This window comes from Dunckerocampus dactyliophorus, chromosome 5 (assembly GCF_027744805.1).
Source record: "Dunckerocampus dactyliophorus isolate RoL2022-P2 chromosome 5, RoL_Ddac_1.1, whole genome shotgun sequence".
In the NCBI taxonomy this organism is placed as follows: Eukaryota; Metazoa; Chordata; class Actinopteri; order Syngnathiformes; family Syngnathidae; genus Dunckerocampus; species Dunckerocampus dactyliophorus.
In genome coordinates, this window is record NC_072823.1 from 5,071,385 (window position 1) to 5,094,485 (window position 23,101).

General features: G+C 41.7%; 1 protein-coding gene across 1 annotated transcript in view; it reads right to left on the reverse strand.

Annotated features, from left to right (window-relative positions):
* The window catches only part of tmtc2b (transmembrane O-mannosyltransferase targeting cadherins 2b), a 106,418-nt gene that overhangs the window by 40,300 nt on the left and 43,017 nt on the right, over positions 1–23,101 (reverse strand). Inside the window, exon 2 of the mRNA XM_054777253.1 lies at positions 21,422–21,998. Coding sequence (XP_054633228.1) covers positions 21,422–21,998 — 577 coding nt within the window. The remainder of the gene's footprint in view (positions 1–21,421; positions 21,999–23,101) is intronic.

Here is a 23,101-nt window from a genome sequence, read left to right on the forward strand (position 1 = left end):
ACCTCTAAACATAAAATAACACCCCTATAGTCACCTTCCACTCCTTTTACAAGATACAGTAGACATAATCTGATGAAATAATCCAGTTAAAAGACATAAATAAAACTTCTGCTTGAGTGTTTTGCAGTAAATGCGTCCCAGATGTGTGGCAGACAGGAAAAGACATTGCGGCGTTCAGAGTTCAGTTTTAGTTTGGCGTGGATTTCGGCCGTGACAGTAACCCGTGTTATTATTATTATTATTATTATTATTATTATTGTGCCTGTTGTGAGATCATTCGAACCTGCAATGAAAGCGATCAAGTCTTGCGTGTGTATGTTTGACCAAACATTTTAGTAACATTAGTGACAGCTAGTGACCAGTGTAGAATACCACATATCACAATCTGAATGTGTATTAACACGTTATATTCGTAGTTTACTTCATTTAGCCATTTTTATGCTTGAATGTACTTAATTTAGGAAAAAAATATGTAACATTTACTTAAGTATACATATTTTTTTTAACTAATGATATTCATATTCAGTCACAAAATTGCTTAATTAATTACCGGTAATACATTCAAAAACCGTGCTAGCGTGAAGCTGCGAAATTCGCCGAGGGACGACTGTATAATCCTGGACAGGTCTGTAGCCCTATATTTCTTAATAAAAAAGGCATTGGAGTCTTGTGTCTTTTGTCCGTAATCTAGTTTAGTGAAGGAGGAAGTTCAGTACAACCCCACGAGGCTGCATTTTTTTCAGCCCTGAAGGGTTTCACATGCAATCCATTCAGAATTGAAACAATTTAGCCATTGTAAGGCAGCCATGTGAATGAAAGATCGTTGGAGATGAAATGCAAAACAGCCTAATTACAAAAGCCCAACTTGAGCCTGTGCCTGCCCCTTTTTCAATACACACACTCATTATATTGAAATGACCATGAAGCAAAATCAATCTCCAAGTTCTTTTCTAAGAGAAGTGTTTTGGCACAATGAAGTGGAAACAGCTCAGAAAGAAATGTAATTAATTAGAGTGGAGTATTCTCCGGGCACACAAACCAGCTCGCTGTACCACCTTTTAAAGACCAATCCATCACCCGATAGACAGCCCGCAGGAGCTGGCCCCATCGGACTGGCTTACACCTCAGATGAAACCCTCTGAGAGAAGACCAGCTATGTCTGACCTGTCCCATCCTCTTCATCATCACTAAGATCAATTGTCTTCACTGGCTTTTCCATCAAGCCTCGCTATAATAGACTTGTAGCAGAAAGGAAAATGAGTTCTGGGTGTTGGAGACACACAAGTCACAATTCCCAAAGACCACGAGCCTCACTAAATCCCTCTAAGTATTTGATGGATGGCTATGCGCTCCACATGTGTCATTGCTCCTTTACCACTGGATCAAGTAACCATCCAGCTTGTGGTGGAAGCACCACAAAGCCCCCATACTGCATATCTATCGATCTATCTTCTCTTCCTCTTATCAATTGCAGCGTGTAACATCAGTTTTTCTCAAACAAAAAAGCATTCAGGTGTAAAAACCTGACTGCTTGCAGTCCAGACAAGATAAGAGGAGCCGATGCGTTTCACATTCATGTGATGTTGTTTACAATTTCAAAATGTCTTACCAGATGTACTGCTGGCTGCTTTCACAGTCATTGCCGAAGTGTAGCATAGACACTCACCGACCGCAATATTACAGTACAGCAGATACCTGCTTTTTGCAGAGGTTCCGTTATGGACCAGCAAATGGTGAAAATCCAGCAGTAAGTAATTGAGAGATACAAATATCTCTTTTTAACAAACACTCCTCCTATTTTTGACGATCTTGTCCTCTGATTTCAGCTCACCATTTGCAATCAAATTGACTGTTTTAATTATTAGATTAAATTCATCTGCAGAATCCTCTTCAGAATCAGCATTGGAACGACCTTTACTCATCACTTATACAGCGGTACAAGCAAAATTGTGCAATCACCTGTCCGTACGTATACTGTACAATATACCATACAACACGACGAGGGGTAGACGGGACAGGGATAAAAGGAGGAGAGGAAAGGTAAGAACAAGCGGAGAGGGGAGGCGGAAAAAAAACAACTCCAAAGTATGCACCTATGGGGGAGTACAGTGTGGGACTATAAATGATTGGCGACTTATGGTGAAAGGAATGCGTTTTCTGCAGGGAAAAAAAATTCCGTTTTTGAAGAAAAAAAAATGTAATTAGGGGTGCGCCGAACGATCGGTATCGGCTGATTCCCATGCAAAATCACGAGATTTCAAAGCCAATCACAAAAGCAGATACCTGTGGCTAGCACTATCGCGACCCGCAGCAATCCTTTTGTGCAGTGTAGTGTCTTGACCTACCTAACGTCTTAGGCAGCGTCGTCCTCGCACTTTCCCCTCCCACAAAACAATGCCATTCATGTCTGCTGTGTGGAACTTAACTACCAGCACATGCCACTGAAACCACATTGCGGGGGTAGCAAGGTACAAATTTGAAGAACAAACGGCTTGACGGTGTATGGTGAGTTTTCGAGGCTCGGTGTGGCCACCATGACAGTCAGAAGGCTAAGGTAATAACCCGAAAAATATGAACTCATCGCACGAGATGACCAGTCTTTCTCAGCAGAGGAAGACACAGAGTTTGCCGAGTCTCTGTCACGTACCTGGAAGTTCCATCAATGTACTCTCACATCCAAAGTCTCCTTAAAAAAGGCGTGTCATCCTGTGGAAGTTTCACCAGTGATATACGTTCTCTCCAAAAAGTAAGTCAAATATGTTTTTGTCTAAATGACGTTGATTTAATGGTTCCTTTTTTCATTTCATACAGCCAGTAGCAGGGGTGCAGCAAGGCATTTTGGAAAAAAAAAAAAAAATCACATTGCCTCCCGCCCCCTATTAATTAATTACAAATTTGATGATTAATTACCTATGTTTTGGCAGTCAAAAGACTTTGGAATTGTTCTAACTTTTCCCCTTTATACGGCACCCCTGGCCAATAGCACTTATTATAAATAAATTGAAAAATGTATAATTAATCCATGTGATCGGTATCAGTATCTGACAATTTCAGTCCTAAATTCCTAATTTTAATTAATTTCACTCAATTATTTAATTATTAACAAATTAATAAAATTAATTCATTAATAATTATTAATTTAAATTAATTATTTCCCCCTCCCAAAAAAAAAATCTATGAATTTGAGTGGGAATCCCTTGTACCGTTTTCGGCTATTTCAAGCACAGTTACAACAACACACAATTTGACTGCGATCCAAATAAAAGCCTGTGTTCTGTGCACAAAAAAACTAATTGAACAAAAAACTACTAATCGAATGTATCCAGTGTATCACGCAGTTAATAAAGATGTTGCACGCTTTCGGTCAGGTGATTCAGTACACAATTAGTTAAGACAAAAAGTAAAATTAGTCAACACCAAAGCATCCCATATATGCCCAACTGAATCATTATGGGTAACAAATCCTCATGTCTCACTTTATTACAAAGTAAAGATAAACTGCACAGATGCTGGTGTCGCAGTTGGGTCGACAACCTTATAAGGCCTTTGGAACGTTCAAGGCTAGTTTTGCCTAAAGTCAAGTGGATGACTGCTGGGCCACATGGTGGGAGAAGTCACGGGGTGAAACACCCCACAGGACCCGGCTGACACTGCTTGTGATCAAAGCTTTTAACCTGTGTGAACCCATCAGAAAACCCATGTGTCAGCTGATCTTGCAGGCCGATAGACTGCGCTCAAAGATGGAGGGAGAGGCTCAATCTCCTGGGTAGAAAAGGTTTTCGATGCCTTCAAGACAAATAGCATTTATTGAATTTGAAAGGGTAAAAGTGCACCGACACTTATGATGACACCGCAAAAGAGAGAGAAAGAGGTAGAACAAAGATGTTTAATTTGAAAATATTATTAGAACAAAAATACAATATTTCTTCCCTGCCCGAAGAGCCAACAATTTAAAAAATGAATTAAATAGAATCAAACTGTGGGGAGTATAATAGACACAAGAATGATAATTACTGATTCAGATCTTGTAAAAACATTGTCAAAATATCAGCTCATGCTTCTGCTGGTCAGATTTTTATGAACCATAATGACTTGAAGCAACACAGAATCCAGCTCTCCTGAAACATTCTCTTAAGACTCCCCGCTTGCCTTTCTTGGCCTAACTTCATCTCAACCTCCACAAACACATTCCTCTATGTGACTGACCAATCACATTACAACATGTCTCATTTTCATGATGATGCCAAATAACCCTGGTTTGGAACTCCATAAAGGTTTTATTCTCCTAAGGACACAATCAGAGAACATTTATTTTGCCATCAAAAGTAATCATACCAGACAAACCCAAGAACAACCAAGCAAGCATACATTCCGTGATTTTTGAGATGTTGTTCTTAAATTCCAACTGACACTCCACAATAAAATCGCCCGCAACGGAAAGCCAAAGCTAACGATTTAAGTGCTCACACTGCACAGGCTGACGAAGAAGCTCGACTTGCTGTACGACCGGGTTGGTACTCTTCCACTTACGTCCTGTAGGTATCGGAAGTGTGCATTTCAAATTGTTTGTCAACTGCTTGTTGAGAAGAGCGATACGTTCCGTCATGTTAGAAAACATTAAAAACAACGCTAGATTTGTTGCTATTTGCTTTTTTAAAGTCTAGAGGCGTCCGATTACTCGATTAATATTCCGTCAAAGTCGCAACACGGATTCCCTCTTGCTTCCTCTTCTTATTCTCTGGTGGACCAGGTATGTATGAGGTGTGTTGAGAAGCAGAGTCCCGATGATCTACTCAGCTCCATTCACAAGATTCAAGAGATCATTGCAGTGTGAATACCTGACAGAAAATGACATTGAACACACATTTTTGCCAAGATTCTGGCTTTTTAAAGGCAGTGGTCTTAAACTTTTGATCAGCTGAAGAACAGCCTATGTAAATTGTAAAATGTAAATTCTTGCAATTATTCAACTGGTCTTAAAATTGTGATCAGCAGTGTACTGATTATTTTTTAATCTTAGTTTATGTTGTGTTACTTTACTTTGACAGTACAATCCTACATATTTCAACTGTCCACGAAGTGTGTATGCACTGTAAAGACACAAGGGGCCAATTTTCATCTACAGTACATCTCACTACTGTTACACATTCAGGAAAAACTACTGGTTTAGCTTAGCTTTAGTTTATTTCCAATGTATCTCTCTATCTCACCTACATACCCAACCAAAAAAACAAAAACACCATACAAACGTCTACCACACAAACTCAACAGGCTGATTGCTGCGGCGTCTGCAGTCATGCAGACTCTGCATCAGTCTGTTGTGGTGAAGAGGGAGCCGAGCCGAAAGGTTCTTACCCTCGCCTACGGTCATGAGCTTTGGGTAGTGACTGAAAGGACAAGGTACAAGCGACCGAAATGAGTTTTCTCCATAGGGCGGCTGAGCTCTCCCTTAGAGATAAGTTGAGAAGCACTGTCACCCGGGAGAGACTCGGAGTCGAACCACTGGTCCTCCGCATTGAGAGGAGCCAGATGAGGTGGCTCCGGAATCTGGTCAGGATGCCTCCTGGACGCCTCCTGGGGGGGGTGTTCATGGCACGTCCGACCGGTAGAAGGCCTCGGGGAAGACCCAGGACACGTTGGAGAGACTACATCTCCCAACTGATCTGGGAACACCTCAGGATCCCCCAGGAGGAGCTGGACGAAATAGCCGGAGAGAGGGAAGCCTGGACTTCCCTGCTTGGGCTGTTGCTCCCACGACCCGACCTCGGATAAGCGAAAGAAGATGGATGGATGGATTCTACCAACATCATGTGCTTTCACAATTCAACATACCAGTTTCATTTGATTTGTTTCAAGACAAAACAGTCAACTCACCAAAGAATACTGACATGACTTGCCATGCGGTCTAATGAAAAAAACCCACATTTTCTTTTCTAACAATAGTTGGAAAAGATTAAAATTCATTCTGGCATCAATTTGAAAGTGCTGACAAAAATGTGAGTGCCTAATAGTCATCATCTACACTCAATAAAAACCACTATCAACATTTAAAAAGGCTGCACATTCAAAAATTAAGCAAAAGAACACAATGACATTAAAAAGCTCAAGCTCAAACTCGTATAGTCATTTTTTTTTTATTGAGTTAAACCACAGTAACAGTTTAAAAAAAACAAACAGACTGTTTCTGATTTCTGATCTCATAGTTATTTGTCCTACAAGAGCCAAGAAGACGATGTAACCGACCTGCAAATCAGCTGTGATAAGATGCTGATGCGGGGGAAGTGTTTGGGAGAAGTGTTTTATCTTTAGTGGTGTACTCAGACTCACTTCTACGATAAATCCAGGACTTTATCGTACCAAAAGCAAACAAAATGCATCGACACAGAGTCCCGAGAGGATAATCAAGTACAGTGTTTGTGTTTCTGCTTCCGACAGGCTGCGTTTCCCCCTGTCCAAACTAGATTTCGCTTTTTCCATGGACGGTTCCACGTCATTACTAAGCATTTGGGAGACGACGCCAGTCGCACTGCAGGTTTTAGTAAGCTCTTCTAGAACATGCGTGAAGTACATAGGTAGATTACAGAGCATACAGCATCCTGGATATGCAAAATTGCTCTGGCGATTTCTAAATCCCGAATCATCTGGTGTGTCATGTTATGGTTGACCACGGTATCTCAGTAACAGTAACACCATGGCATTTGCTGTTGATTAAACTGGGCCAGCAACACACATGAGATTCATCATAAAACCATTAGAGGATAATAAAAGTCTCAGAAGGAGGACTGAAGTGCCTTAATTTGTAGTTCTCAGTCTGAAATGTTCAATCAAAGGTGGCCGCAAACAGCAAAAAATAAAGCTCATGGAAGACACAAAAGGCTAAGAGATCAACCGCGAAAGGTTTAAAATTGTGGACGTGGGGGGGTGCTTTGTGAGCAGACACGTCTCCATACCGCCTTGGCCACACACCAAGACATGATAACTCACTTCTACACCGGTTTCTACACCACACAATCTGCAAACTGGGAGAAGAGCTCCCAGATGTGCTGGCACCATAATTTGTTATGTCTCCTCTTGGTGTTACTCCTCTTTAAGGAGGGAGGGCTCCCTTCTGAGTGGTGCCACGGAGGGGAAACCAGATATGCATCTTCACAGCCTCAACACGTCCTGCAATTGTACGATAAAATGCTTTTGATGAAGTAAAATTGTTTTCCCCATAATAATATTTATAACTTGATCAAAGTTTGTGTGGTTTCACTGTCGTTTAATGTGTGCATGGAATTGTACTTAATGTCACAATATGGCTCTGATGCTGCCTGCCCACTCTGGAAAATCTTTCCTATTCAGCCTGAAGTGATGCAACATATTTCAGAAGCATCCCTGCAGCAACGGCAATGTCCACGTGAACACAAGTTCTTTTACAGGCACATATTTTTCAGTGATTTGGTCTTTTGTCCACACACAAACTGTGTATTTGGGCACTAAAAATGGAGCTGGAAAACGCTGGCCTGTTTGGAGACCTTTGAAAAACTCTTTTTTTAGATGATGAAAACAGCGTTCTGTGCTTTCTCCCATGAAATGAACACAGTTAAGTGAAAAAGTTTAATCAATTTATTCATGTATGTAACATACAGTGGAACCTCACCTAGTGTATGCCCCGGTTAGGGTGTTTTTTGGTTAACGTTTTATCGTTTTTTGAATTCAGCTCTTGACTACTGCTTCAGCGTCAACATAAACGGGTTCCACTGTAGACAGTACTTCTTTTTTAATACACTGTCCGAAAACAGTGGTTTCTTCAGAAGATAAACAAAAACACATTATTTATAGCTCCTGTAACAACTCACCATTTTCTCAGGTCTTCACACCGAATTTTAAAAATCCGCACCCAAAGTACAAACACCTTCTGGGTCCCAATCAATTTGTACCCTCAGACAATACACACAAGCTGTCGAAAAACATACTCCACAAGTGTTCATTACACACAGGAGAGATTATTTCAACACACTGCCACCAAAAAGTCCAGGATAGGGTTTATTTATAGTGTTTCCATATTTAGCACGCATACAGGGTTATCAGCATCGACAGCAGCAGCATCAACATCAACATCAGCATCATCTTGTCTCAGGTCAGGGTCAGGCCACAGTATTTCATCAGCATGACACATTACAGTAAGTTCGACTGGACTAGCTAGCCAGCTTCTTTCCTTGCCCTCCCATGCACCACCACATGATGAACGAGAGTGGCATGGATTTCATCAGATATCACTTGTCGTTTTTGTCCTCTACATCTTCCTCTTCCGCTCTGTTGTCTAGCAACCGCTGCCTGGTCGAAATCCATTGTTCCAAAGCACGTGAACATGCCTCTAGGCCTTACTTACTGACCCACAATTCTGATGTGGTGTGTTAACAATTTTTAGGCTGCGTGTGTTCAACTGGACAAACGTGTGGTCTCTGAGTTTAGGTGACGAAAACCTGAGTTAATTACATTGAGCGCATGTGCTTGCTGAATGAACACAGAATAAGTTTTGAATATTGAGACGTGTGGAATCAGGTGAATTGTGTTTATGGTTATGGGAAATATATATATGTGTGCTTCTGGGAATGACAAAACTGTTTGGGCTTTTGTTTGGTGTTTTAGCAATAAATAAAAAGTCTGAATTAATTAGGTTTATACTTCCTATGGTGAGAGCGTAAACAGAGTCTAGGGTGAGCAGAAAAGAACACAAAACATGCTCCAGAAAATCAGTTTTTCGGGGACATTCTCTGAGGGAGCCTCGCTGCCATGCCTTGACAATCCTTGTACTAGAAAATTCTTGGATACGCTCCAGCATACTCGCAACCCTAGTGAGGATAAGCAGCATAGAAGATGGATGGATTATAAAATAAAAGTTAGTACACCCAAAAGTTATTTTTTGTCAATGAAAGAGGATATAGTCAGCCTGCAAAATAAGACTGTAAGTGTATAATCGGCCAACCTTGGGCTTGGTACACGTGTTGCTTCTTACAAAAGTAACATTTGATCTCATAAAATTAAGGAAAAAATACGATGCCAGCCTAATCTACTTTTTAAATACGACCACGTATCGTGGATGAAGATGTTTTCCACGACTTGCATTTAGAACAGTCCCGTGTGGTTTTGCTTCACCGCTGTGATAATCAGTCCAATGTGTACACGAAAGAAAAAGAACTGGGAGAAGGCCAGGGATCGTGTCCACACATTCATATGAATGTTTGTGGACAAAAAGTGTAACTCAGCAAGTCACTGAAAGAATAGAAGACTTACAGAGCACGAGGAGGAAGAAAAGTATGCAGTGTTTGCACTTACTGCAAAGGTAGGTGTATTTCATGGCACTGCAGTCTCGCGATTCAATTCGGGGGGTCAATCTCACCCTCAAATCATATAAAAATGTCAAGACTGTACCATTCTGTCTACATGTGTACGCTTTTACAAACGGTGTCATTTTTGTTATAATTAGCCTACTTTGATACAAAAACAGCCTCATTGGTGCTGAAAATGAATCGAAAATGTGTGTTTAACAGAAGACCCATACTTCCACGCATGAATAAAATCATCCGATTCAGTGGCACAATCCAAAGCAGCTGAGGCGAGCTTTGAATGATAGGAAGAACGTTGACATCGGACTTACTGGCTCATAATGGCTACCAAAAAATCGTCCAAACTGTAGAACTATTTTTAAATGGTTAAAGATGGCTCCAAAAAGTGAAGTGCAACTTGTGTCAGCAGCTTCTTACATATCATGCGACAACAACCAACATCAATGAATCGTCATTGAACATCACTGAATATTATTCAAAACGGGTAAAGCTGTCGCACCAACTTCGATAGTTGTCCCTTGCCACTTCTTGGTTCAAATTTCACGGTGTCACGCTATCACAGTTTTTAAAAATATAATAATAAATGATAATAATAAATATAGTAATAAATGATCACTGTTTCGTGGTTGACTACAGCCTATTATTAGTATTATTATTAGTAGTAATATCCATATTTAAGCAAATATAACTTATTCTTGCCCTAAATTAAGCATTTTCAAGCATAAAAACGACAAAATGAACGAAAATACAAATATAAGGCATTCGGAAGACGCATTCAAAGACGCAATATGTAGTATTCTACATTGGTCACTAGGTGTCAGTAATGTTACATTGATGAGACAACAGTCATCGCAGGAAGTACACTGTCCAAAAAAAAACCAAGGAACTCTCCCAATGCTAACGTGTGGGTCTATATTATGTCTTATTTATGTCTTATTTTCTGTTACTGTATCTACTATATTGGGTAATATGCGTGTAAAGGTGACTTTAGGGGTGTTATTTGGCTGAGCCTGTTTCTTTGAGGTGGAAAAACTAGCAAATAAGATCTGTTTATTTGTCGGGATGGCCATAAGCTCTGCTTTTAAAAAAAATATATATATATATTTGAATATGAGTCCATTATGGACAGAATCTAACAAATCAGATTTGACTATGAAAATCCTTTGTGGAAGACAGCCCTACTGCAGTCCCTGGCTGCTCATTAACCACTTATGTTTGCTGTGGGTAACAAAGGATGTCGATGAAGCAGCCTACACTCATCTATAATACAGGCGTTGCACTTTGTGAGGTAGGTTCAGATTGGAGTTTTGCTGTCATCTGAAATGAGTAAGGTGAAAACACTAATGGATCTGCAGCCTGGATTTGTGCCACTTCACATCACAGAGACATCACTCACCATCCTTCCACATTTCTCATCACGGACTGCATAAGGAAACTATCAGGTAGCTTCCACAATGCACCCGTTATTGTGCTTGTGTGTAAAATTCTCCCTGTCCTGCAAAATGGCCAGACTCAAAGTGGACGGGATATTTTTATGGTTTTCGGTTTCAGAAAAATGGCATGGGGTCAGTCTGTGAAGAGATGAATTTGTATCATTGGAACTGCATACATGCAACATTTTCCTTTTGCTGAGGCATCCCAGACGTTGCATAGTGGTTGAGATAAAGCAGACAAGGCCATCCACATGCAGGACTATGACTCAATCTCAGTGGATCAATCAACCTCTAATTACAATTTACATCTGGTTTAGCCTTCATCACAAAATAACAGAATGCTGTGTTCGGTATGTCCTGGTAGCAAAAGGATGCTGTCCTTCTTGGCTTTCACATATGCACTACATCGCAGTTAACTGTAAGACATGGAGAAGTTTTAGTTGGTCTGTGTTTGGACTGTGAGCAATAAGGTAAAAGGGATTTTGGTTACATTTCCATTAAGAGACTACAATAGAGCACAGCCCACTGACAAGAAAAGTGCTAAAAAAAAAAAAAAAATCAGTTTAAAAAATGCACACCGTATTTATGTGTTTGTCCAGGCACAGTTTGGTGAGCAGCAGTTTGTCCGATCAGCAGTGTGCGCTCAAAAAAGAACGAGGCCGTAAATGACAGCAAATGGAAAGATAGTCGGTAAAGTCCTTCAACTCAGCTCAAGAACATAAATCATAACACGTGGTGAATAGAGGAAGCCGATGTCAATACAATTGCCGTCTGGATCGGTCCACCCACCCGAAAATAGGGTTGGGTATCGTTTCCATGTTATCCGATAATGGTGCTAAATCGGTACTTTTGAAACAGTAACGAGTGCTTCAATAACATACATAATGTTAACGCTACATAAATTAACCAATATGAATAAAATTCGCCACAAATTGTCATAATTATCCCAGCAAAATAAGGAGCTATACAGAATACAGGGAATGTGAAAAAATATCAATTTTACAGTACTTTAAGTGCATGCCAAGCCAGACTTGCCATACCTATGCTTTATTTTTGCCTCATTTCATTTCAGTATCGATTTACGTCTGTGCCATTATGGCGCCAAGTTTTGGTATGCGTGCTTAGCTGTAAGATGATGAAATCATCGTGTTGTAAGTCACGGAGCTTCTATCGTGTCTCCAACGGTGAAACCCCAAATGAACCACAACTTCATCTGGCTAAGCACCAGCATTTCTTGTTTTGCATAGGCGCAAAACTTCCATGGAAATCTGTTGTTTGGTTTTTGCACAATCCTGCTAACAAATTTGCTAGGGTAACCAAAAAAAATCAGAATTGCCCAGCTCAGTTTTCTGCTCGGAGGAGCTAAAAACTGTATAAGTAAAGAAAAAAATGACTAAAAATGAGTTAGAACGTGAGTAAATAAATGATCAAGCCAGTTTCATGCTAGCATCATTGACTGTATTGATGTATCAGTGGATGCAGCAGGCTTGGCAGCCTTATTATTCCTTGAGCACATATCTGCTTCACTTCACTTCCCCACTTTTTTGCTGAGAGAGACAAAGAAGATAAGACCTCTGCTGGGAAGTGCAGAGGTCCTTTCCAGCGACTCTCACACAGAGAATGTCTTCTGGTCTTGAACACTGCAGCACAGCACCAATTTAATGAGGTAGCTGCTGGACTGCTCAGCCTTCAGCAGCCTTTACAGGGCTGTATGTTACACAGTAATGCTGTAAATATTACCGAGGTATCGTGTTATTCCCTTCTATTCATAGAGAAGACAAGTTCCTGTTCAGCATCCTCGTAATTTCATCAACTTGTCAATCAGAAAATCTTAACAGGAGTTCATAGATCACTGATACATGCTTCTATTGACATTTCTGACATCTGCACAAAATGAAACAATTAAATTGGCAAAATTGCGTAAGAGCGTCGTAAATCAGTCATATTAAGGCTCCATATTTATCATTTAGTTGAGCTCAACATATCACTGAATGGAACGCATGTCTCCCAGAGGGGATTGTTCATTAATCACTTGAAACAAAATTACTTTGTGAACAAATGTGACATAAATATCAGTGAGATTTATGCATGCTGTGTGCTGTCTTGCAGTTTTACATCTTTTATTAATACAAACGGGTAGTTTCAAGGATACTGTTTTTCATCTGTGTAGATTCATCCATCCACCCATCTTCTTCTGCTTATCTCCCAGCCTCTCCCAGGCTACTTCGTCCAACTCCCGAGGTGTTCCCTGGCCATTTGAGAGACATAGTCTCTCCAACATGTCCTGTGTCTTCCCCGAGGCTGTCAAGGTCCCTGCTTTCGGCTACCATCTAACTCACTCACACCCGACCATTTGGTTCCTGCTATGAGTGGTGAGCTCAGCGGGGTGACCCATTTCAGGCTGTCCCACATCGTGCCCCACCTCCAGGCCTGGCCCCCAGAGGAGGGCCCCGGTGACCCATGCCCAAGCGAGGGAAACCTTGCTCCTTGTTGCTCGCCATAGAGGTTTATTTGGGCTACCTTTTGTCTGGTCCCTCACCTAGTTTGTCTTGGGTGGTCCTATCAGGGGCATAATAGCCCACGACAACTTAGCTCCTACGATCATCGGGACACGCAAACTTCTCCATCATGATAAGGTGGTAGCTCAAAGAGCGGTCTCAGTCATCCAGGTCATGGTAGTTTGCAAAGGTTGAATTGAAGCAACTGGACTCTTCTTGTTTTTTGAAGACGTCTCACCTTTAATCCCAAAGGCTTCTTCAGAGTCACAATGTGTGGTCACTATAGGGTTTTTGTTGTTGCCGGGCGTAGCGGGTGAATGACCCTCCTGCATAACAGCTCATTAGTAGCCAACCTTCCCGTGAATGAATGAAATGATATTTGGGGGAGAAGTTAGGACATTTTTCCACAGGCTTCATTTTCAAGGGCCTTTCTAGTTTGGCTTCTAAATGGCTAAATAGCTTCTTTCACACCTTTGTCACACCAGCGGTACTTCCTATCCAGAATTTGGACAATGTTGTCCTCAAAGGAATGTCCTTCCTTTTTGAGATGCAAATGAACCCCCAACTCTGGGCCTGAAACTGCTCTCCTATGTTGTGTCATGTGTTTATAATGTGAATTATTTCAAATTCACATTCAATTTTTTTTTTCATTCTTTCATCCTGTTTTCACCCTCTCTTTGAAGTCACAGGGTTGGCAGGCTCACGTCGCTTTCCTGTGCTGTGGTTGCACTTGCCGCAGAGCAACGAAAGAGGTCCAGAGAGTTGTTCTATCCACTGCCAGTGGAAATAATTCAGGATGAATGGAAAGAGACACACTTCCATATCCAGTTGTGTAACCACAGCACACTTTTGTTTTTCTATTTATGGGTTTCCATTATGCGGCCCATGTCGCTCTCGCAAACAGAAGCAGTGGAGTGTATCTCCATGTAGGAAGCAGGTGGCTAAGGGCAGGGGTCACTTGCTGAGCCCAATCTATCACATGCTGGCAGAAGCCATTAGAGCATGGAAGAGCATGTGTGGAGCCTCAGGTAAGAACTTAATGCCTGTGTGGGCTGTATTTCCTTTTACCTCATCGAAAACACTGCTGGGCTGTCATAGTTTGTGTACAGATGCTTTAAGAAATTTCTTAGTTGCCCTCTTTAATTTACAATCTACAGTACATAGTCCTTCACCTGCTACGTTTTGGTGTGTATGGTCGAGAGACCTTTAATGGGATTGCATGGCATAAATACAATGGCAATTAACCTGGTGTTTTTCATAGGGAATCAAGATTCAGATCAAGGGCAAAAGAACATTTCCAACAATCAGTGTAACTCATTTCCATCGGCAAAGTAAAGTTTGATTTGCTTTGTTTCTACAGTGTGTTTTCACTATGCAGATGGGATGCCCCTACCTTTTATGAGCGAAATAGTAATCATATTCAGTTAAACGTAGTTTTCGAATGCTCCAGTTTTTGTAGGATTCTGTTTTCGTCAAACATTTCTGCCAAAATTTTGCTAAGGTTTCTGTACAATATTGCGTGTCTGTTTGCACTGTGCATCATTCCACAAAATCGAGTGCCCAAACAAAGCACCCAACACATTGGTGACTCAATGTCTGTGCATTTCTTTATCGAGTGTGACTGCTTTCAGAGTTACAAAATAGCATGTTGAATTTTTCATACGCTATATTATAACATTGCATCTTTTTTTGGGGTTGTTCTGTCAGATAAATTCCGGCTCATGCAGTAGACTGGAGCCATCTGTAGACTACGGTGTGTGTGCATGCGCTCTATACATGTACAGTTGCTGTACTGTAGACGGGGGGACCTAACATTCTATACAGTAGTATGTAACATCAGTCAGGTCTCTCTGGCCTCCCTGAATCTGCACAGCACAGGTAACCCCTGTCAGCTCTGTCACCAATCAGACACATAACACACACGCACACATTTTCACAAACGCCTCCAGCAGTGACCTTGCACTAACAGCCAAAGTGTGAACAGAAAATGGGAGGTGTGAAAAGATAAAGCATGTCAGCTTGACATTCACTAAGGGCCAGCTGTGTCTGTGCCAAGATTTAGACATGATTTTTCAAAGTCTGGGTCAGCACGTGTCGGACGCGGACAACATGACCTCAGACGAACGTCTCGACTTTCTCTGATGATAAATATGAGAGCTAGACTTTTCTGCTGACATGACAGCACCAACATCATTGTTTTTCATCTAGGTTACACGTCCAAGCATCGTATTTCGTATCATGGTTTCAAAGAGCTCTCAAAACGGTTGACTGAGAAATATCAGACCCTCAGGCTCATGCTGTTCTTCACCAGGCTTACGCAAGGAATACAATACCATGTGGGAAAAAATGCCCATGTGACTGAATATGAGGCTGTACCTCATCAGAAATGGAGACTAAAATTGCAGCACTGTTTACTGAGCATGATATGCCCACAAAAGTCCTGCTTTTCCATCACCACAATTTATTCTTATGCTATCTTGCACTGGTATTTTCCTTATTGTTCAACATAACAAAGATTCCCACCTTCATTTGGAAGAGATTTTTAAAATGAGCCTACAAAATACAGGCTGCAGGAAATAGTCTAGTAAATACGTGTTTTTCCACATAAATTGTGGCACACACCTACCCTGAGCAACTATGAAGCACTCGGATGCTATAAAGTCGTAGCCTGGAAACAGCTCAGCACATGGCCGAGCTTTCATCAAGCCTGCTGGCACCTCTGCTTGATTTAATGACACACATGGAGAGAGCACATGGAGAGCAGAGAACCCCATGCGAGCTGTAGACTTACACCGGTACAGTTGCATGAAATTATTCAACGGAAAAGGCAAAAGAGTCACAATTATTGTACTTATTATAGTTGATATTGTTATTAGTACACTTATCAATTATTGACCATGACACGTGCAGGTAATTTTTTTTAAAAGGCTAAAAAATGTTATACATACAGTATATTTAAGGAAAAATATTTGTGCTGTTGTTAGTGTTAGTGTTTCAGCCTTTTCTTGTTACATTGTTCAGTTTTTGCTCTATTTTTCCATTTTTGCTGGGTTTTGCTGGACCATAAAATAAGGTGCGTGGTGCCCCAATTGGACACCCCTGGTTTATCCATTTCACCGGGGAGGTTAAGTGTTACCAAACAACCGAGGTGTGTCTCCAGTCGCTGTCTCTTCTTCTCACCATCGCTAGTCAGACGAGGGCTGGGCTGCACGCTTCCACACCTCGTCTTTTACGGCAGTGGTAATGCACACTCCCTGGGCTTGTGGAGGTGGCCTGAATGTCTGGATCGCTGCTCCTGCAGCGAATACTTCTCCTTTAAGGCCCGCTTGCATTTGATTCCCGAGTACTGTAAATGCATGACGCAAAAAACACTTCCCGATAGAGATGCTCGATAAATACTTTCTTATCAATATCTGATGCTGTCCAGCACTTCATTGCCGATACTGACATAGGCAGCAGCTCTTCCCTCAGATCAATGGTTCTCAATTATTTTCTGTCATGCCCCCACTGGGGGACAGAAATGTTTTTACACCCCCCGAGTTGAAATACTATTGAGAAACTAATAATAACCATTTATTTATGTGTGCTGTACAGACTGAACTCAAAACTGACACCAGCGAAATGCAAGCAGTGAAGCATAAAAGCATATTCAGGAGTCAAATTGCCTGCTGAGTACAACAAATTCATACATGTTGGCAGGTCTGCACTAATATGGAAAGTCCTCCGTTTCTCACGCCCTCCCCAGGGGGCCCCGCCACACTATTTGAGAAGCACTGCCTCAGACTAATGTCGCGTAATGAACACATTATGCTTCTTCTACTGTGGTGCCACAGAATGCATTTCACAAATAAACACTGCGCAAAATAAAACAAATGCTGCAACATGTAATTCAAGTTATAGAAAAAGTGCCAACATGCTGCGTGTGACATTGTGTAATTCTTGAAGTATCGAAGGAGGACGTCTTACCCCCCTTTGCATAACCAGCACTTTATGCCATGTGGCGTATGACTGGTTGGACTTTAGTTTTGGTTTTCCTTAGTTTTCACGTTGTTTTCTGTTTTGTCCTTATTTTGGTTTTCTGTTTGGTGTAATGCACAGCTGCTTTCATTCTTTACTCAGGGCTGTGTTCTTAGGCAAAATTATGAGTGAGCCTACTCCCTTGGCTGAGAAGCAACCCCATACATGAATGATTTCAGGATGCTTTACTGTTGCAATGACACAGGACTGATGGTGGACTGATGGATGCTCACCTTTTCTTCTCTGGACAAGCTTTTTTTCTGGATGCCCCAAATATTCAGAAAGGGGATTCATAAAAGAAAATGGCTTTACCCCAGTTTTTAGGGATTGAACCGCTCTTCTTGAAGTTCTTAATAATCTGATAAATGTTTGCTTGTGCAATCTTACTAACAGCAATATCCTTGCCTGTGAAGCCCTTTTTTTGCTATGCAATGATGACTGCATGTGTTTCCTTGTAGGTAACCAAGGTTAACAGAGGAAAAACAAAGATTTCAGGCACCACATCAGCAGTCGTTTCAGCCTTTGTCTTTGTCAACACTCTCACCAATGTTAACCAGAGAATCATTAACATGGTGTCAACTGGTCCTTTTGTGACAGGGCTGAAATGCAGTGGAAATGTTTTTTTTTCAGAATTAAGTTAATTTTCATGACAAAAAGGGACTATTAATTGCTCTTCGTAACATTCTGGACAATGCAAATTGTCATCATGAAAACTGAGACAGCAGACGTTGTGAAAATGAATTTTTGTGTCGTTCTCAAAACCTTTGGCCATGACTGTATGTACAGTATACTGCACGCATCATTATAACCCTACATGGCAGTAGTAGAAGGATTTATATTTCTGGTTTAGTTTAGTGTTTTTATAAAATCTGTGATATAAAACAGTTTTTTATTGCTGTCAGCAAATGTGACAGTGATGACGTTTTTCCTTCTTTTTGCATCGAGAACATTTGCGGTTAGCTTCTGGTTGAATGAGTATTGTACTTGGGAGCTCCCGGGAGAAGTAGATCGAGGTTTTCAACAATTTATACGACGGGAGCCAAAGTGGTCAGATGAAAGATTTTCACCTGATATGAACATCTACTGTAATTCACTGGGAGAGACAATCAGATAAGCAGACCCGCTCGCCCATTCCCAGCGTTAAATGTCAAACTACTTTAGCTGTGTAATAAAAGACCACGCCAGCTCACTGTGGGCTGTCAGTCATGCATTCAGCGAGACGCTGCAGTCAACCTACAAAAGTTCAATCCACTCACATGAGGAAAAGATATGCTGAAGCAACTCTTATTACAAGTCATAAATGTTACAATGCACTTTTCCCATCGATGCATTTGCAGTTAGTTTGGAAATTAGTGCCTACATGCAAGCAGGAAAGCAAAGATGAAACCCACTTCACAGATGATGAGAGCTCTTTGTTTGTTTTCTTTTTATACATTCAGTGATGTACATTACATGTTGTGATAATGAAAATTGTCAGTCCAGAGCTGCACATCAAGAAATCCTCACTCTCACAAAGACACGCTGATTTAAAGCCCTCTCTCGACAGAATGAAAAGCTGTAGTTTCCAAAAGTGCCTGACAAGCCACACCATTCCTTATTTATCTCAAAGCAAAGAAACCCGCTGTGAGCTGTAACCTCACTTCTTTCTTCATAGTACACACGACAATGTCATTTCTCTTTTGCAATTGAGTCTGGACCAAATTTAGACGTGATGACACACACGCACACTTCCAAGGTGAAAGCAGTCACGACAGCACAGTCTCACACTTGTGGGTTTAACATACAACGTGGCGTTGCTTTAAGTGGAAACAGTCAAACTCAAAAGTCGATATCAGTGAGGTGAAATGTAGGAGATCAATCTACCTCTGAGGAGCTTGTCAAATGACTAAAGCACCTAAAACATTTAAACAGGAAGCTTAAAAAACAGCAGAGCATCCTCCAGAGGACACACAAAGTCAGATAACGCTTCAATTATGAGAGGTCGGTGAGCGCTGTGCTGAGCATTGAAAGAAAGGCCCGTGTTTTTAATACTAAAACATTTCCTCAGTGGTGTTACCTCCATTCTTAATACTCGTCTCTCTACTCATTTCATCAAGGGCATGACATACACTGCATTCCAATTATTATGCAAATAGGGTTTCAGTATCATAAACGTTCCATTTTTTGTTTTTCAATGAAATTCATGGAAGGCATCAGGGCTCTTTGGATTACTGATATCAATCTTGGAAACCTGTCATAATTAGTTTGCCAATTAAAGAAAAAATACTTTAATGATGTTCGACATTGTTAAGCTTGCCACAGGTTTCAAGCACTATGGGAAAGAAAAAGGATCTCTGTGCTGCCAAAAAGCCTCAAATAGTGCAATGCATGAAAACTTTCTAGACTGCACAAAAACATAAGCGTGACCTTCGTACTGTGAAGACGTGCGGCTGATTCAGAGCACGGCGCCGATGAAGGCATAATGAGGACGATTTCTGCCGGACAAATTCATCATTGGGAGTTAGCGGGTAAGCCCCTTTATGGTCCCTGAAGGTTTTAAAATGACCTCTGCAATGTATTTAGAGTTTCTGACTGACCACTTTCTTCCATGGTACAAAATGACCTTCATGCAAATATCATGTGCGTACTAATTTGGAACGCAGTGTATATGCAAATTTATATTGGCCGCTTCCCATTCCATATATGTACGTCTCATTGCATTTATTTTAAAATAATGTGCAAAGGAGCATTGGTGTCGTAAAGACAGCCATCAGTAAACACTTCTGACAGGTGCTGCAGGAAAAATGGCAGCATAATGGTCAGGTGCTTCAAAGGAGATGAGGAAATAAAACTTGCCTATCACTTCACATCTCAATATATCCTTGTTTGTTATTACAAACAGATACAGTGGTAACTCCTTTTTCAATGAAAATTATTGGAGAAAATAGGTTTCAGTGTTCGTCCAACCAAATATTGCGCTTAACAAACTAGTCTGTTTGCCCGCGTATCTTGCGAGTGCCCAAAAAAAGAATCCCGTGCATTGTTCACTCAGTCTTGTTGTGCTATTAATACACTGTGTGGGTCCAACGTGTCTTTAAAACAAAACCTGCTCTCAACTACCACCCGGAAGTCATTCACCCATCTATGACATCATCAGCGGTTGACTCTGTAGTCATTTTCTAGCTAACACAGCTATACTAAAAGGCTCTGTTTTTTTTATTGAGTATAGCTGCAACATAATATTACCCACCACATGCCAACACTTTTGTACAAAAGGTGAGAAACACAACTGAATTCAAGGAGGAAGTCAGAGCAAAACCCAAAGGTGGTGTCCGTGAGGCTCTCTGATGTCCTTATTGAGTCTTAAATAAAAGGTAAACGTAATGTTAAATGTTCATTTATCCTTTTCGTTCATAATGTATGTATTTCAACTTGTTTTATGCAAATACAACTATAATTATTCTCTATTAAATATGTTTTGCATTAATATTATGGGAAAAACTGATTGGGGTTTGTACGGTACGGTTTTTGACGGACCGTTTGGAATGAATAAATAACAAAAACGGAGGTACCAGCGTACTTTCAAACACAGACAGGCCCAAGGGATTGCACATTAATCACACATTATGCTCCCCTTAGCCATCTTGAAACGCACTTGAGTGTCACAGTCAATGACTAATTAGGTCACTGAGCCCCTTTTAGAGGTTTTCAAGACTGAAATGTGCCATGCTTGTTCCCAATCATTGTGGCGCACAGAGAGCAATTGAATATATGAGTCAAAAACCATGACAAAACACACGCCACAATTAGTAAATGTCTTGTTTGTTGCCACCAACGGAGATACAAAAATTCACATAAGCGCTAATCCTGAATCCTGGATGGTAACCAGCCAAATATAGAAAATATGTTGTCTTTCTGATTCTTTTTGCTTATTTTACATACAAGGTACCTTTCCGGCCTAAGGATCGTAAGTGAAGAACTCTAATGGCTGGGTTTTGGGGCACTGGCTGAGAAAGAAACACACACGTACTGCACAACAGGCAGCCGCGTGTACCACTTCAATACAAGCAAATAAACTGCCCTTACACAATTACATGAAATACAACTAAAAATGATTTCAGGTATTGTCAATTACAAGCATCACAATGGACAAAATGCTTACCTTGTAAAGAAGCGTGACGACCTGTCGCAGTTTGAATCTGTGCAACACGCAGACGTCGTACAGCGCCGATATGGCCAGCACCGTCACCCCCAGCTCTTTCCAGAGCATGCTGCAAGCAGCACAGCCCAGGCTGCCAAGGAACCAAGCCACAAGCCGCAGTGGTCCAGCGTTGCCCCGCAGCTTACAGTAACGTATGTAGCACAGCAGGGACAGCAAGAAGAACAAGGCGGCGCCTTCATCAGCCCGACCCACCAAACCCGCCACCGCCTCAGTGTGGATAGGGTGGGATGCGAAGAGCAGGCCAGCCAGTAGGCTCCACCAACCGCCTCCCAGCAGCAGGTGAGCCAGCCATGTAAAAAGGCCGGTCACTGCCCCGTGGAGAGCCACGTTAACCAGGTGGAAACCCCAAGGATCCAGCCCACCTGCAGCGTGATTGAGGCGGAAGGAGAGGGTGCACAGGGGCCGGTAAGACTTATGGCTGCCACTGTGTGTGAGCAAGGTGCCCCAGAAGTCATCATAGAAGATATTTGTCCAGGGGGTTTCCGGAAGCAGGTCCTGATTGGTCTTGATTGCACGGCTGGAGAGAAACAGACAGAGAAAAAACGTTTCAAATCAACTTTGGACTAAAAAAAGTGATGTGGTGCAGACTGTAGACGTGTAGATTGCATTTACATTAAATGCTGTAGTGAACCTTGACATTTACGTCAGTTCAATCAACATCAAACTGCTTTACTGCCAGCCCATTTTAGCACCTTGCCAAGTTCAATTCACGTACTCCTGTTATTTGCATCTTTCTGCGCTGCAGACTTGTGAAATGAAATGGAGCGTCGGGAGTGTGTCAGGAAAGCATTCACAAACAGAAACTCACCCAGATTGAGTCTCAAATTCTTTGCCACAGCTTTACCACTCGAGCCGCACCACTTACAGCTGCGCACTTGGGGATTAAGCAAGAGTGCCACACCCTTCACCACAAACAAATATGGGCACACAGCAGGGGAACACCATAACGGCAGAAAAGAGCTTTATAGAGAAGATGATGTGCTGATGGTCAACAGTTATGTTTCTGCCAAATGCTTGAAATGCAGCAATGGTGGCATTACTGAATGATTTACACAGCTGTAAACAAAAGGGTAAACCCAAACATGTACTTTGAGCTTCTCTCAGCAGGCGAAGATGCTAAATAAAGAGCCAGTTTGACTTTTCTTATGTTAGGGATGAACCCCAGTGACCTGACTTGAGCACTGCTACCTCAGCCACAAGCTGCATGAGTGTCAGCAGGGTGGAGGCTGAGGGGGGCGGTCGCCGGGGGCTAGGGGAGTGGAAAAGGAAGGCACATTTCTCTCAGCAGGAGTCCTTCCATGTTTTTTCCATCTTCCCTGACAAACAGTGCCGTTTGCCCGACACGCGACCCCTGCTTTCACTGGGGGACGGCGACACGGACGATTTGAAGGCTTCAGCATGGGCCTCAAAGGGAAGGTAGTTGGCTGAAGCAGAACAGAGGTGTTACAATTAGGTGAGACAGATGGGACGCGGCAAACGAGAACAAGCCAACAGCACCAGATCAAGCTGGTAATGTGCCCTTAAGGCCGTCCCAATTAACAGACTCATTTAGCTCAAAGAGACCTGGGTGCAAGAGGCGATTGAGATAAACATGGAAAACAGGCAACAGGATGCAATTTT